At 36.3% G+C, this 17,576-nt stretch overlaps 1 protein-coding gene across 1 annotated transcript in view; it reads right to left on the minus strand.

Moving 5' to 3' along the window:
- The window catches only part of TDRD3 (tudor domain containing 3), a 134,798-nt gene that overhangs the window by 79,007 nt on the left and 38,215 nt on the right, over window positions 1–17,576 (minus strand). Inside the window, exons 5-7 of the mRNA XM_068984494.1 lie at window positions 13,408–13,548; window positions 9,875–10,031; window positions 8,988–9,113 (exon numbers count right to left, since the gene is read on the minus strand). Of these exons, the coding sequence (XP_068840595.1) occupies window positions 8,988–9,113; window positions 9,875–10,031; window positions 13,408–13,548 (424 nt within the window). The remainder of the gene's footprint in view (window positions 1–8,987; window positions 9,114–9,874; window positions 10,032–13,407; window positions 13,549–17,576) is intronic.

Consider the following 17,576-nt stretch of genomic DNA (forward strand, 5'->3'; position numbering starts at 1 on the left):
GAGCGACTGAACTGAACTGAACTGAACTGGTACCAGCATTTGCTTACTTCCATTCTCTGTGTTGACAAAGGTCTGTATACTCAAAGCTATGGTTTTTCTGGTAGTCATATATGGCTGTGAGAGTTAGATGACAAAGAAGGCTAAGTGCCGAAGAATTGATGCTTTTGAACTGTGGTGTTGGAGACGACTTTTCAGAGTCCCTTGGACTACAAAGAGATCAAACCAGTCAATCCTAAAGGAAACCAACCCTGAATATTCATTGGAAGGACTGAGGCTGAAGCTGAAGCTCCAATTCTTTGGCCACCTGATACAAAGAGCCGACTCATTAGAAAAGACCCTGGGAAAGACTGAGGGCAGGAAGAGAAGTGGGTAACAGAGGAAGAGAAGGTTAGATGGCACCATCAATTCAATGGACATGAGTCTGAGCAAACTCTGAGAGATAGTGAAGGACAGGGAAGCCTGGCATGCTGCAGTCTATAGAGTCGAAAAGAGTTGGACACGACTGAGTGATTGAACAACAACAAAATTCTCTGTCACACTTTGGAAATTCAGGCACTATTTTGAACTTTTTCATTAGTATTATATTTGTTATAGTGATGTGTGATCCATGATCTTTAATGTTACACTATAACTTACTGAAGGCTGATATGATGGTTAGCATTTTTTAACAATTAAGTATTTTTAATAAAAGCATGTACTTTTCCAGATAATACTATTATACACTTAACAGACTGTAGTATAGGATAAGCATCACTTTTAAATGCATTGAGAAACCAAAGAATTTTGTGCAACTTGTTTTACTGTGATATTCACTTTCTCGTGGTGGTCTGGAACCAAACCAGAAATATCTTCCAGGTATGTCTGTATGAGACATCTACAAGTATGAGAATCTTTAGTCCATTTATGTATCAATTTATTGTCCAGCTGTTTGCGCTCATGTGCATTATCATCAGTCTCCTCTGATATGTTGTCAACATCACCAAAGAAATAATTTAAGGGAAGAAGAGCGTCTACAGAAAGGGTAAGTTTCTCCGGTCAAACATTTAAAACACTGGAACAACAAACCAAGCTGTATTTTCAAGTTTGTCTGTTTCAAGGATTTCTCAGCCATTCAAAACAACTAGTCAGTTTTATTTCAGAAATAAATCTTTGAAATAAAGACTATAATGTTGTTATGGATTACAAAAATGCCAGATCATATATGATTATTGTATTCAGAATACCTCCTGCTAAGACTTTGTATTTTGTTCAGTGTTGCTTACACTAAATAGGTGATAAAAAGGACATCATTTAGACTAAATGATAAAAAAAAGTTTATACTACATAAATAATAATATTCTTATTAATAATTATTCCTATGATGTTTTATGTTTGGGTCTTCTTTGGTCTCACAAACTAATAGTAAGTTGATTTGGGGTAAGAGCTACATAATCCATTTATTTCCCTGAATTTTCTAAATTTGAAACATTTAATAAATGTTGTATCCCTACCACTTATCAGAGACCAGGTACAAATAAAAATCTATTGAAAATGAATAATTTCTTACAATGCATTCAATTGTAGCCTCACTTCAGTCTCAATCCCATTTTCTACCTTGCCAATGGACAAGTTATTTTTCTGAAAGCACCAAACTTGTTATTCTCATGGGCTCTATATTGGCATTTGGATAAAATAAAAACTCCTTTTATTAACTGGAAATAGTACTGCAATGAACATTGGGGTACATGTGTATTTTTCAATTATGTTTGTCTCAGTAGTAGGATTATTGGGTTCCATGAAAGTTTTATTCCTACTAATAGCTTTTGAAGGAATCTTCATATGGTTCCAAATAGTGGCTGTATAACTAGGACATGCAAGCATTTCCTCGATGTTCACTGAAAGATGAAAGGATAAGGAAGCTGTGGTACATAACATATGATGGAATTTTATTCAGCCATAGAAATGAACACATTTAATTCAGTACTAGCAAGGTAGATGAAACTAGAGTATGGGATAGAGGGAAGTCAGAAAAGCAAATACCATATCGCTGTTGTTCAGTTGCTCAGTCATGCCCAGCTCTTTGCAACCCCATGGACTGCAGCACACCAGGCTTCCCTGTCCTTCACTATCTCCCAGAGTTTGCTCAAATTCACGTCCACTGAGTCAATTATATCATCCAAACAACTCATCCACCGTTTCCCTCTTGCCTTCAATCTTTCCCAGGGTCTTTTCAAATGAGCTGGCTCTTTGCATCAGGTGGCTAAAGTAATGAGAGGGTAATGGGCAGGAAAGCCAGGGGTCTCCAAACGGAGGAAATAGGCTGCAAGTGTTACACTTTTTTTAATCTCTCTTTTAAGAGGCAGGAGGAAACAAGCTACAAGTGTCAGATATTTTTCCCTTCTCTATACAAATTTAAAAGGAGGTTTCTCTTAAAATTCTGTCTTGCCATGACCACACCCAGTTTCACGTGAACTTGACTTTTCTCAAACCTTGAGCTAACCAATGCATTTTTCTTATGGAAATGTTTTTCTTAAGCTATGCTAATGAACTATGTATTTACCTAGACTCTGTCTTTCTTCACATTAGTTCTGCTTAAGACTCAGAACCCATAAGGGCTCAACAAACTAGTATCTTTTACTCATACATTGTTCTCCTAATCTATGTTAATGAAACTACATATTTACTTGGAAACCTGCCTTTCTTTAAGATTCATGTCAATCGTTTTATGGCCTGGGATGACTCAGCTGATGCCAATGTTATCTCAAAACGCACATTGTGGGTGAGGGGCCTGATGCTACTCTGAGTTTTGAAACATCTCCTTTCTCTAGTTAGCAGCTTGCTGATAGGTATAAAACATATTGTTAGAGGCTAGCAGGGCACCACTCTGTCTGCCCCCTTTGGATGTCTATATCAGAAGCTTTCTCTATCTCTTCTACACTTAAATAAACTTTATTACACAAAAGCTATGAGCGAGCAAGCCTTGTCTCTGACCCCGGATTGAATTCCTCTCCTCTGGAGGCCAAGAATCCCGGCGTCTTTAATGGCTCAGCAACAACCTTTCAGTAATGGAGCTGCAGCATCAGCAGCAGTCCTTACAAGGAATATTCAGGGTGGATTTTCTTTAAGATTAACTGGCTTCATCTCCTTGCAGTCCAAAGGACTCTTGAGAGTCTCCTCCAGCAGCACGGTTAGAAAGCATCAATTCTTCATTGCTCAGTCTTGTTTATGGTCTAACCTTTGCATCTGTACATGACTACTGGAAAACCATAGTTTTAACTAGACTGGACTTTGTCAGCAGTGATGTCTCTACTTTTTAATATGCTGTTTGGTCTGTCATAGCTTTTCCTTCAAGGAGCAAGTGTCTTTTATATCATGGTTTCAGTCACCACCCACAGTGATTTTGGAGCCCTAGTAAATAAAGTCTCTTAATGTTTCCATTTTTCCCCTTCTATTTCCATGAAGTGATGAGACCAGATACCATGATCTTCGTTTTTTGAATGTTGAGTTTTAAGCCAGCTTTGTCACTCTACTCTTTCACTTTCAAGAGGCTCTTCAGTTCTTCTTCACTTTCTGCCATGAAGGTGGTGTCATCTGCATGTCAGAAGTTATTGATATTTCTCCCAGAAATCTTGATTCCAGTTTGTTATTCATCCAGCCTGGCATTTCTCATGATGTACTCTGCATGTAAGTTAAATGAGCAGGGTGACAATATAAGGCCTTGATGGACTCCTTTCCCAATTTGGAACCACTCCGCTATTCCCTGTCTGGTTCTAACTGTTGCTTCTTGACCTTGATACACGTTTATCAGGAGGCAGGTCAGGTGGTCTGGTATTTCCACCTCTTTAAGAACTTTCCACAGTTTGTTGTGATCCACACAGTCAAAGGCTTTAGCATAGTCAATAAAGCAGATGTTTTTCTGAAAGTCTCTTGCTTTTTCCATGATCCAACAGATGTTGGCAATTTGATCTCTGGTTCCTCTGTCTTTTCTATATCCAGCTTGAACATCTGGAATTTCAGGGTTCACATACTGTTGAAGCCTGGCTTGGAGAATTTTGAGCATTACTTTGCTAGCATGTGAGATGAGTGCAATTGTGTGGTAGTTTTAACATTCTTTTGACATTCTTTTGACAATGCCTTGGAAATTGCCTTTCTTTGCGGTTGGAATGAAAACTGACTTTTTCCAGTCCTGTGGCCACTGCTGAGTTTTCCAAATTTGCTGGCATATTGAGTGCAGTGCTTTCACAGCATCATCTTTTAGGATATGAAATAGCTCAAATGGAATTCCATCACCTCCACTAGCTTTGTTCGTAGTGGTGCTTCCTAAGGCCCACTTGACTTCGCATTCCATAATGTCTGGCTCTAGGTGAGTGATCAGACCATTGTGGTTATCTGGGCCATGAAAATCTTTTTTGTATAGTTCTTCTGTATTCTTGCCACCTCTTCTTAGTATCTTCTGTTTCTGTTAGGTCCATAACATTTCTGTCCTTTATTGTGCCCTTCTTTGCATGAAATGTTCCTTTGGTATCTCTAATTTTTTTGAAGAGATCTCTAGTCTTTCCCATTCTATTGCTTTCCTTTATTTTTTTGCATTGATCACTGAGGAAGGTTTTCTTATCTCTCCTTGCTATTCTTTGGAATTCGATATTTAAATGGGTATGTCTTTCCTTTTCTCTTTTGCCTTTAGCTTCTTTTCTTTTCTCATTCATTTTTAAGGCCTCCTCAGACAATCATTTTGCCTTTTTGCATTTCTTTTTCTTGGGGATGGTCTTGATCACTGCCTCCTACACAATGTCATGAACCTCCATCCATAGTTCTTCAGGTACTCTATCAGATCTAATCCTTTGAATCTATTTGTCACTTCCACTGTATAACTGTAAGGGATTTGATATGGTGGAAATCAACAGAATATTGTAAAGCAAGTATCCTCCAATTAAAAATAAATTTGAAAAAACAAACAAACAAAAAAAAACTTTTAGGACAAAATCTTCCTGATTTGTCTCCAGCCTACCACTTCTATACATAGCCTTCTGTTTCGATCTCTCTCATAACCTCCGATTCATAGGAACTAATGTTCTTGATGCCTCCAAGCCTGAACATTCAGAGTTCCCTACATTTGGTATACCCTTCCCTCAATACTCCCTCTTTAACTTGTCTAAATGCCATCCACTCTAGGAAATCTCTGCCCATCTCTCATTTGGTTAGCTGGCCACTCCACACAATATTCTAGGAAAGATTAAAAATTTGCTTCTCCGAGACTAGTGGTTATCAAGTAGGACAGACAACTCCAATGTAAGTTGGAGGGCGTAATTTCCAGCATTAGGCTGATCAATGGAAAGTGTGAATTTTGATAAAATTTAAGTCTGTACAAATATTGGAAATATCTAATTTTTGAATTTGGGGATTTATGAAGGTCACAGGTTATATTCATTGTGAAAATCAAGGGTGTGAAATACCATTATAATGTTCATTTCTTTCTCACATTCCACATTCCTCTGTAACATGTTCAGTTCAGTTCAGTTCAGTTCACTCATTCAGTCATGTCCAACTCTTTGCGACCCTATGAATTACAGCACACCAGGCCTCCCTGTCCATCACCGACTCCCAGACTTCACTCAGACTCACGTCCATCGAGTCAGTGATGCCATCCAGCCATCTCACTCTCTTGTCGTCTCCTTCTCCTCCTGCCCCCAATCCCTCCCAGCATCAGAGTCTTTTCCAATGAGTCAACTCTTCGCATGAGGTGGCCAAAGGACTGGAGTTTCAGCTTTAGCATCATTCCTTCCAAAGAAATCCCAGGGCTGATCTCCTTTAGAATGGACTGGTTGGATCTCCTTGCAGTCCAAGGGACTCTCAAGAGTCTTCTCCAATACCACATTTCAAAAGCATCAATTCTTTGGTGTTCAGCTTTCTTCACAGTCCAACTCTCACATCCATACATGACCACTGGAAAAACCATAGCCTTGACTAGACAGACCTTTGTTGGCAAAGTAATGTCTCTGCTTTTCAACATGCTATCTAGGTTGGTCATAACTTTTCTTCCAAGGAGTAAGCATCTTTTAATTTCATGGCTGCAGTCACCATCTGCAGTGATTCTGGAGCCCCCAAAAATACAGTCTGACAGTGTTTCCACTGTTTCTCCATCTATTTCCCATGAAGTGATGGGACCAGAGGCCATGATCTTCGTTTTCTGAATGTCCACTGGAGAATGGAATGGCAAACCACTTCAGTATTCTTGCCTTGAGAACACCATGAACAGTATGAAAAGGCAAAATGATAGGATACTGAAAGAGGAACTTCCTAGGTCAGTAGGTGCCCAATACGCTACTGGAGATCAGTGGAGAAATAACTCCAGAAAGAATGAAGGGATGGAGCCAAAGCAAAAACAATACCCAGTTGTGGATGTGACTGGTGATAGAAGCAAGATCCAATGCCTAACACTAACCCTGGAATGTCAGGTTCATGAATCAAGGCAAATTGGAAGTGGTCAAACAGGAAATGGCAAGAGTGAACGTCGACATTCTAGGAATCAGTAAACTAAAATGGAATGGAATGGGTGAATTTAACTCAGATGACCATTATATCTACTACTGTGGGCAGGAATCTCTAATAGAAGAAATGGAGTAGCCATCATGGTCAACAAAAGAGTCCAAAATGCAGTACTTGGATGCAATCTCAAAAGCAACAGAATGATCTCTGTTCGTTTCCAAAACAAACCATTCAATATCACAGTAATCCAAGTCTATGCCCCAACCAGTAACACTGAACAAGCTGAAGTTGAACGACTCTGTGAAGACCTACAAGACCTTTTAGAACTAACAACCAAAAAAGATATCCTTTTCATTATAGGGGTCTGGAATGCAAAAGTAGGAAGTCAAGAACCACCTGGAGTAACAGGCAAATTTGGCCTTGGAATACAGAATGAAGCAGGGCAAAGACTAGTAGAGTTTTGCCAAGAAAACGCACTGGTCATAGCAAATACCCTCTTCCAACAACACAAGAGAAGACTCTACACATGTACATCACCAGATGGTCAACATCGAAATCAGATTCATTATATTCTTTGCAGCCAAAGATGGAGAAGCTCTATACAGTCAACAAAGACAAGACCAGGAGCTGACTGTGGCTCAGATCATGAACTCCTTATTGCTAAATTACAAAACAGTCTATTATACCAATATCCAATACTAACATGTATTCATAAATATCTGTCCCCTCAAAAATAAGTCTAACACCGATGCTCGGTTTTGAGTGTATTATTCATGTCATATATCTTAATTAACTTTAATACCTTTTTCCAAGTGGAATACTTATATTACTAAATTTTGTTCGTATAGGATGTACTTTGTGAGAACTGAAGGATGACAGACACACAGATCACAGTATAATTGCTATTCTCAGTCTTAACTTCATTATTAGTTAGAAGAGACTCTAGGAGTCAAAAGCAAATAAATGCAGGCAAGTGTTAGTTGCTCAGTCGTGCCCAACTCTTTGCAACCCCATGGACTACACCCCACCAGGCTCCTCTGTCCATGAGATTTCCCAGGCAAGAATACTGGACTGGGTTGCCATTTCCTTCTCCAGGGGATCTTCCCAACCCAGGGATAGAACCTGGGTCTACTGCACTGCAGGCAGATTCTTTACTGACTGAGCTACAAGGAAAGTAGCTACAAGGAAAGCAGGGAAAGAGAAGGATAAATGGAAATCAAAGAAGCTCTGATTGGGATAGTATAAAGGGAGGTTGGGACAAAAATATCTACAAGTCAGAGAGATTTTAAGAAGCAATAGAGGTTCTCCTGCTAACCTTGTAGACACAAACATATGAACTGCTAGAGATAGGATCAAGTGGCAAGGACCTGAGGATCTCTAGGAGCTGAAAGCACTACCGAGGAAATATTAAATGAGAAAGCAGTATTAAATAAGAAAGCAATATATGTTAATCCTATATCCACAAGTAAGTGAATTTTGCTAACTACCATGAGCCTGTAAAAGGACTGCAAACCTCAGACAAGATCATAGGCTCAGCTAAAATCTTAATTTCAGTATGTGAGACCTTGGTCAGAGATTTCAATTAAGCTACACTTAGACTCCTGAACCACAAAACCTGAGATAATATATTTGCAATGTTTTAAGCTATTAAACTTTTGGTATTTTGTGAAATACCATTAGAAAATGAATTCACCATGCTTTAAAAATCAAGCAAAAAGAAAAAAGCAAATATTGATCTCACATGTGTCTACTTACAAATTATCTACATTCTACATCCAACATTTGTTTTTCAAACAATGCATTATCTTTTCTTTGTACCCTAATGAGAGATTCCTTTTTCATGAAATTTGTACATTCAAAATTTATTATAAAAGCATTTTATCTTTGAGCTTAAATTTAATTCAAAATATACCTGAAAGAGAAAATAACCCTAAAAATAATTTCCCCAAATTTTTGGAATCATATATTAAAAACTTTTAATTTTAGTAAATCTTTATCATATTCCATGCTTAAAAATAAACATTTAACATAATTATATCTCTTCCAGTATTATGTTAATCACTAAAATATATCATACTAAGAAATATACCACAATGTGAGAGCATACTCACTCACTGTGTTCATTTAATCCTAACCCCAACCACACATTTTCATACAGTGTGTTAATATGTAGAGAAAAAAGAGACTAATTTCACAATCAAAAAAGTCATATGTAATTACATAATAATAATATTAATAATTTCTCCAACATAACCATCTGTTTTCATAGCTAATCTTGTCAGTTAGTAAACTGGGCTAAAGAATTTGATGATATTGTCTATCATACAGTTAAAGGGCAAAATAAGCTTCAATGTTTTCAGAATGCAACAATTAAAATTTTATTCTGTGCTTTTGTCAAACAGGAAATTTGTGATTAAATAAATTTACAAAATTCAGAATATATGTTTATATTGTCAGTATACTTTTTTTGTATAATTCCAAATAAAGTTTGGTGCTTCAAACAGAAATTAAGTTTAGCCTACCTTCCATACTCAAAGTCCCCATTTTAGACTCCAAGAAGTCAAATAATGTGCTTGGTGCTGATGGCCTTGCATTTCCTAGTTCTTCTTCATCTTCAGATCTTATTCGCCCCCTGCCTTTCCCTTTACCTTAAGAAGTAAAGTAAGATGCATATATTATACACGCAAAAACAAAAGGAGAATATACACTAAATATGAGCAGCAGACATCTTAAGTAAAACTTCATACACATATTTCTTTACATATTTTTCTGTATGATCTATAGCCTTTATAACAAAAATGTTTTTAAATGACTATATTAACTAGCACCTTTAATCTGCTAAATGGCTTATCTGGAAATTTGTTCATGTAAACTGTGTTTGAAGGAAATAAATCATTTTTATAAGATTTTTCTTTAACCACATTTTTTTAATTGAAATACAGTGGATTTACAATGTTGTGGTAATCTCTGCTGTACAGCGACTACTTATTGTTTTAAAAGAATATATGATTAGGATTTGAAAAATCACATATGCTCGAGCATACAATAATTTTAAAATAACACTAAATAAAAGTCATGTTCCTGTTAATTACTGTTTGTAGACTATTTAGTCAGTTATAAAAGTGGCCTAGTTCTAGAAATAGATTAAATAGAGCCAGTTACTTTATATTTTCTCTATTACTCAAAACCTTGTTTCATTAGACCTACTTTATTTTATATAAAGATGAAGACTATGAGACTAAGAATAACCTATATGTCTCTGTGGTTCCAAAATGGGTGCTCCCTCCACTTACCATAAAGGTAAATGAAGTTACAGACTTCACAGCAACAAAACCTAGTTTCTGTCAACAACATAAATTTCTCTGAAAAGCAAACAATATTGTCTGGCACATTGATTAATGAATTATACCTCTCAAAGGTGGACCCATAACAGGTTTCTGTTTATTGCTATTAAGAAGTACATTCAGTGCTGCTTCTAAGTTGTTGCCATTATCCATGAGAGCTTGCCTTGATGCTTCTTTACTAAAGCCCATTTCTGTTATGTGTCTCAGAGCCTTCTCATCAACCTATAAGCAACAAAGAAAAGTTATGCCGATCGCCAATATACACGCAAAGTATAAGTTTTTAAATATATACTGTTTTTTAACTAAAAATTACATCTGATATTTATGGAAAAATGTAATATTAATATACTATTTGCTTGCTGTTTTTTCATACCAACAGTCAAGAAAAGATCTGTGATATGCAAGGTTGTGCCTTGAGTACTTTCTTTGTACCATTACAAATGCAAAACAAACAAAAAAAGAAATTTTATGAGATATTACAATTAAGCTTTTGAAAATAAAATGGGCAGTGAAAACTACCTAATGAAAAATCTTCATGGTTAATACTTCTCCGTCCTAAGGAAATACAATTTATATAGCACCTCTTAAAAAATATAAAGTATAAAAAGAAGCTAACAAAATGGTATCATCTCAGTAGCTTGGTTTTTTATCCTACTCTCTATCGTTTCAATATTCTGCTTTATATTTATAAGCAATACTATCTATGAAGCTTTGACAGCCTATACCTCAAATTTAAAAAATCTACAAGTGTCAGAATCCCATATCTTGAAAAATCTGGACCTGAGTAGAATTAAAGGACTGTTTAAGTAACATAAACATATCCCATGAAGACATTTATCAAACCATAACCAGCTGGGAAATACACAACTAACTTTTGTACTTTTATGAGTTGAGATGGATAGGCTTTAAGATAGTATTTAAGACAGCATGCGTGTTGCTGACATCTACTCTCATACCCACATAGGCATTGATAAAGGACTTAAAAAAAAAACCCTGTTTTTAAAACTCTGACTTTTTAAAAAACTCTGATTTTGTTTTAAAAACTCTGAATTCCAAACACAAAATCCTTTTCAAACATAGTAATAGCTATTAATAGGTCAGAGTTACACATAAGAGAAAATTTACATCCCTGCTGTAGATATACTAAAGTAAATGTAAAAAGGCATGGACATTAAAACTATAATTCACCCTTCTTACTCAAAACTTATTTAAATGTTAAAAAATCCTTTCAAAGGCTTTCCCTCTCCCAATTATTTCACAAGTAAATATCTAATTAAGAATACTGTCCCTTATATAGAATTTAACCAAAAAACACTCTTAGTTTTTAATGAAAAATTGGCCATTTATTGAGGATCCCTTGTATTTGATGAGTTACTTCTCTCTCACCACTTTCAAGATATCCTGTCTCTACCTTTCAACAACTAGATTATGTGTCTTGGTGTGTCTCTGCATTTATCCTATAGGAGACCATTGAGCTTCTCAGATTTGCAGATTTCATCAAATTTGATAATGAGGGGGAGCATTAGTTCTTCAAATATTTTTTTATCCCTTTTTCTTTTCAATTGAGACTCCTGTAATGTATATGCTGGTATATTTGATGGTGCCTCACAGATCCCTTAGACTCTATTTTTCTTCATTCTCTCTTTCTTATCTTAGACTGGGTAATTTCAATTGCCCTCTATTAAAGCTCAGTAATTCTTTCTTCTGCCTGCTCTTGTCTGATGTTAAACCTAAGAAAATTTTTTATTTCTACCACTGTACTTTCTAGTTCAAGAAATTCTATTTTCCTTTTCTATAATTTCCCTTTACTGATATATCCTCATATATCAACCATATATTGTTCTCTTGATTTCTTTGAGTCCTTTGTCAATGGTTCCCTTCAGACCTGTATTTCTAATACAGTTAATTTAAGGTTTTTGTTTTTTTTTTTTTTTTTTTTTTTGATAAGTTCAATGCCTGGGTTTCTTCAGGGATAGTTTCTTTCAATTTCTTTCTTTTTCCTATGAATGGGTCATATTTTCTGTTTTTTGGTATGTTTTATAATTTTCTGCTGAGAACTGAAAATTCTGAATACTGTACTGGTGGCAATTTTGGAAGTCAAATTCTCCCTCCTCCTCATTCTCCCTCCTCCTCAGAAACTGGTGTTGTTACTTGATGAAGACTGCAGTTATAAGTTTGTTTAGTAACTGTTCCAAACTTTTTTGGTAAGGATTATATTCTTTGTGATCTTGTGATCACTGGAGTCTTTGTTCCATTATCTCTGTAATCAGCCAGTGACCAGCCTCTTTCTTCATCCATCACCACTCTGTATGTTGCAAGAGTCTGACTTGACTTCAAAGTTGTAAAATAGTTGCTTCAAATGTTTGTCAGCTTAATAGCTGTTTTGGTGGAGAAGACAATTCCTGGAACTTTCCATTTTGCATTCTTTGTGATATCATTCCCTTCTTATGCTTTTAATCCTCAAAACAATCCCAAACTGCTAGTCTTTAGTGTTCTATGGCAAGACATTCCCAAAAAATGGTTCTCAATGAACTCAAGTTAAAGCACTTCTTGAGTAAGAGACAGTGTCTTTTTCAACTTGCTATATCTACTAGAACCTGAAAACTGACATTTTTTTTTTTTTACAATGAGATGGTCATGTACTCAAGGAAGCAATAGTCTAGCTGTGTTAGCTAGACTAACATTCTCTTAGCTAGTGATTGATTTAGCAAAGGATACATAACCTAGTCCTAGTCAACGAACCATAGATGGAATTTACCAGAAATTTCCAAAATTATTTTATCTGATAAAACACCCACACACAGAGAAATGCCCCCTTTCATTCCTGCCTTTGAACTTTCTGCATGAAGATTTAACACACAGAGAATCCTGTAACCCAGAGAAGAAAGCCAAGAAACTAGAGTGATGCCTACCAGTACATTGTTATACTGCCTAATTTGCCAATCTTTATAACCATCCAGATCCAGAGATCTTGTTATATGAGATGACAAACCCTATTATTTAAGCTAATCTTAGAACTCTCTAGACAAAATCACCCAAGGTCATTAAAACTGGAAAGGTAGAGGCAAATGAATTCCTGTCAGTTCCCTTATATCTGAAGACACTGTGGCATACCCAGCAACACCTGACTTCCCATTTATCTAAAAAATCTAGTAATATATTGCAATTGAGTCTATAATATACATTTACAGTTTCAACATATTTTCCGCAAAGAACAAAACAAAATGACTTCAGACAAAATCTGAGAAAAGATGTGGGAAAGGAGAGGAAAGGGCAGATAACCATGTTTCTGAAGCATCATCTTTTAGAATATAATTTCCATTGAATGTTTTCTGTATAATTTGATGACTTTTTATCAGTCCATTCCAAAAGACATCATTCACACATTAGAAAGTTAAGTAAATTTTACTTAAGTAAATTATTTTTCAAATAATCCAAATTTTCCACGAATTAAATGGAATCCTTAATGAAAGTCTTCTTAAGACTTGTGACACTGCCTATAATACACTCAAAAAGTTAGTGGTGGTTCTGAGAATTTAAAAACAAGACTATTAAAGAAAAAAAGACACAAACTTTGTAGTTGGTTCTTCAGTCTTACCAGTTCTCTATAGACACCTTCATGTTTTCCCTCTGATTTGTTTGCCTTTTCTTTCTGTAAAATTTCCCTATTTCGGTTACCAGCAGCACTCATGTTGAGATTACTTCTAGCACCACCACCGCCGCCTCCAAATGTCTTGGTCTTCAGATAAGAGAAAGATAAAATAAATATAAACAAACAGCATTTTAAAAAGCTCTAAAGTCTAAATTATGATCAAAAACATCTAGCAAAACTGAAGTAGTTAAGTTTCCTAATTATGTTTAATAGGAAAAAAATGAAATGTTAACTAATTCTTTCTAAACATCTACTAGTCATAATCTCATCTTTCCACAAGTCCAGGTGAGGGAATTAAAAAAATTATACGATTATAATTTTTATATCTTCAAGGTAAATCATTAGAATAAACTTAAGTAGACAGCAATATAGAAAATAATCCAAGTATTATGGAGATGAGATGTCAAAAATTATTCCAGTAAAATACTTAACTGCTCTCATGACACGTGTGTTACAAGTCCAGCTACATGTCAAGGCTTTCTTTAGCAAGGTACCAAACCTATTTAGGAATCAGTTACATTACACCCATGATCCAGTAACAGGAATAATATTCTATATTCTATAATCAAAGAATGTAAACAAATAATACAAATTTTAATACTAGATTAAAAGTCCCATTACTGATTTATTATCTATATTAATTGCATACTATGCTATATCTTGGGGGCTTCCCAGATGACACAAGTAGTAAAGAATCAGCCTGCCAATGCAGGAGAGGCAGGGAAGATCCCTGGGTCAGGAAGATACCCTGGAGAAGGAAACGGCAACCCACTCCAATATTTCCTGCCTGGGAAATCCCATGGACAGAGGAGCCTGGCAGGCTACAGTCCTTGGGGTCACAAAGAGTCAGACACGACTGACCATGCATACACTGCACCATTCTATACCTTATCAATTACATTTAAAACTTTTGAAGTCCTAGTTCTCATTTTTCTGGCTTATTTGAATAATTTTTTGTGTAATGAAATTTGAATTTGATCTCATTTCTGTTTTTTTCAAAACCACTGTGGAAAGATTAGAACACTGGTTTGAAGTGAAGTGAAGTGAGCTCACTCTGTTGTGTCCGACTCTTTGCGACCCCATCGACTGTAGCCCACCAGGCTCTTCTATTCATGGGATTCTCCAGGCAAGAATACTGACTCCAGTATTCTTGCCTGGAGAATCCCATGAACGGAGAACACTGGTTTAGAAAGACACAAATTCATGATTGAAAAGCACCTCATGGCTCTTATTTGTACAATATCAAATTATGCATCTGGTTATATAATATCTTTATAGTTTTCTAACAAATCTAATAAAAGCAGAAGCCAACACTTGATTTTTATTAGAGATAACTAGTAACATTTTTAAAGTATCTTACAATGATTACAATAAGAAAACATTTCAAATATACATTTAATTAAGACTGAGAAATTAATTTGAATCATATGAAATATGAAGAAATAAAGCCTGAAAAACAGAAAAATGATGTGATATGATCATCAATGGACAACACATTAAATATCTCTATCAGGTAATTGATACATCACAATATTTAAATTTAACTCAAATCAAAATTAAAACCACATCTTCAGAGATTCATTACTGGATTAATTCAATTTTTGTTACCTGCAATCCAGCAAAAAAAAAAAAAAAAAGATTTCAAATGTCTTGATAGTAATTATTTATGCAACCATAAGGAAAAATATGAGTTTATATTAATGTGATACAAAGTTTATCAGACTGAGAAACAATGTAGTATAGGTAAGAATACAAGCTTCAGGTCAATTCAGTTGCTCAGTTGTGTCCGACTCTCTGCAACCACATGGACTGCAGGACACCAGGCTTTCATGTCCATCATCAACTCCCAGAGCTTTCTCCAACTCATGTCCATTGAGTCGGTGATGCCATCCAACCATCTCATCCTCTGTTGCCCCTTCTCCTCCTGCCTTCAATCTTTCCCAGAATAAGGGTCTTTTCCAATGAGTCAGGTCTTTGCATCAGGTGGACAAAGTATTGGAAGTATCAGCTTCAGCATCAGTCCTTCCAATGAACATTCAGGACTGATTTTCTTTAGGATGGACTGGTTTGACTTCATTGCAGTCCAAGGAACGCTCAAGAGTCTTCTCCAATATCACAGTTCAAAAGCATCAATTCTTTGGTGCTCAACTTTCTTTATAGTCCAACTCCCACATCCATACATGACTAATGGAAAAACCATACTTCTGACTAGATGGACCTTTGTTGACAAAGTAATGTCTTTGCTTTTAACATGCTATCTAGGTTGGTCATAGCTTTTCTTCCAGGGAGCAAGCATCTTTTAATTTCATGGCTGCAGTCACCATCTGCAGTGATTTTGGAGCCCAAGAAAATAGTCTCTCACTGTTTCCATTGTTTCCCCATCTATTTGCCATGAAGTGATTGGACCATATGCCATGATCTTCATTTTCTGAATGTTGAGTTTTAGGCCAACTTTTTCACTCTCCTCTTTCACTTTCATCAAGAAGCTCTTCAGTTGCTCTTCACTTTCTGCCATAAGGGTGATGTCATCTGCATATCTGAGGTTATTGATATTTTTCCCAGCAATCTTGATCCCAGCTTGTGGTTCACTCAGCCTGGCATTTCTCATGATGTACTCTGCATATAAGTTAAATAAGCAGGGTGACAATATACAGCCTTGACGTACTCCTTTCCCAATTTGGAACCAGTCCATTGTTCCATGTCCAGTTCTCACTGTTGCTTCTTGACCTGCATATAGGTTTCTCAAGAAGCAGGTCAGGTGGTCTGGTATTCCATCTTTTTCAGAATTTTCTCCAGTTTGTTGTGATCTAGTGCCATAGACTTTGGTGTAATCAATAAAGCAAAAGTAGATGTTTTTCTGGTATTATCTTGCTTTTTCTATGATCCAGCAGATGTTGGCAATTTTATCGCTGGTTCCTCTGCCTTTTCTAAACCCAGGTTGAACATATGGAAGTTCACAGTTCATGTACTGTTGAAGCCTGGCTTACAGGATTTTGAGCATTACTTTGCTAGCATGTGAGATGAGTGCAATTGTGTGGACATTTGAACATTCTTTGGCATCGCCCTTCTTTGGGATTGGAATGAAAACTGACCTTTTCCAGTCCTGTGGCCACTGCTGAGTTTTCCAAATTTGCTGGCATATTGAGTGCAGCACTTTTACAACATCATCTTTTAGGATTTGAAATAGCTCAACTGGAATTCCATCACCTCCACTAGCTTTGTTCATAGTGATGCTTCCTAAGGCTCACCTGACTTCACATTCCAGGATGTCTGGCTCTAGGTGACTGATCACACCATGATGGTTATCAGGGTCATGAAGATCTTTTTTGTATTCTTCTGTGTTATTCTTGCCACCTCTTATTAATATCTTCTGCTTCTGTTAGGTCCATATCATTTCTGTGTTTTATCTGCCCATCTCTGCATGAAATGTTCCTTGGCATCTCTAATTTTCTTGAAGAGACCTCTAGTCTTCCCCATTCTATTGTTTTCCTCTATTTAAATCTCTGCTAAGCCACCTCCTAGTTCCAGCCCTCAGGCATGTCACTTAACTTCTATTTTCCATAAGCTTTGGGTTTCTCATCCTTAAAACAGGAACAAGAGAATTTCCTGCTGGTCCAGTGGTTAGGTCTCCACACTTCCACTGCACAAAGCACAGATTCGATTCCTTGTCAGGAACTAAGAGCCCACATGTCACACTACACTGTGAACAGAAAAACCTACCTCATTGGGATACTGGGAGGATCATCTTCTAGAGACATTTCTTTATTATTTTCTTTCCATTTTATGGATTAAGGAACAAGATAAACAGCATTTTCAGAATTACTTTTCACTGCTGTAAAATAGTTGTTCCTCACTAAACACACAAATATCTAAAAACATCACAACAAAAACATTACCCATAAGGTAACTGATGTGAATCAGGCATCTGTGAGATCATGATGACCATAAAATCTAAGTGGGCCATAATGCGGTCTAGCAATTGTACTATATTTTCCTAGACCATTCACCTCCCAATCTTCCCAACCACTATTTCACATGTCTCCTAGCTCCTCAAACTTCAAACATCTTCTCCCTCATTGTGACTGTATGACCATGCTTACTTCCTCACTGGAAAA

Source organism: Capricornis sumatraensis, chromosome 12 (genome assembly GCF_032405125.1).
Source record: "Capricornis sumatraensis isolate serow.1 chromosome 12, serow.2, whole genome shotgun sequence".
NCBI classification, from domain to species: domain Eukaryota; kingdom Metazoa; phylum Chordata; class Mammalia; order Artiodactyla; family Bovidae; genus Capricornis; species Capricornis sumatraensis.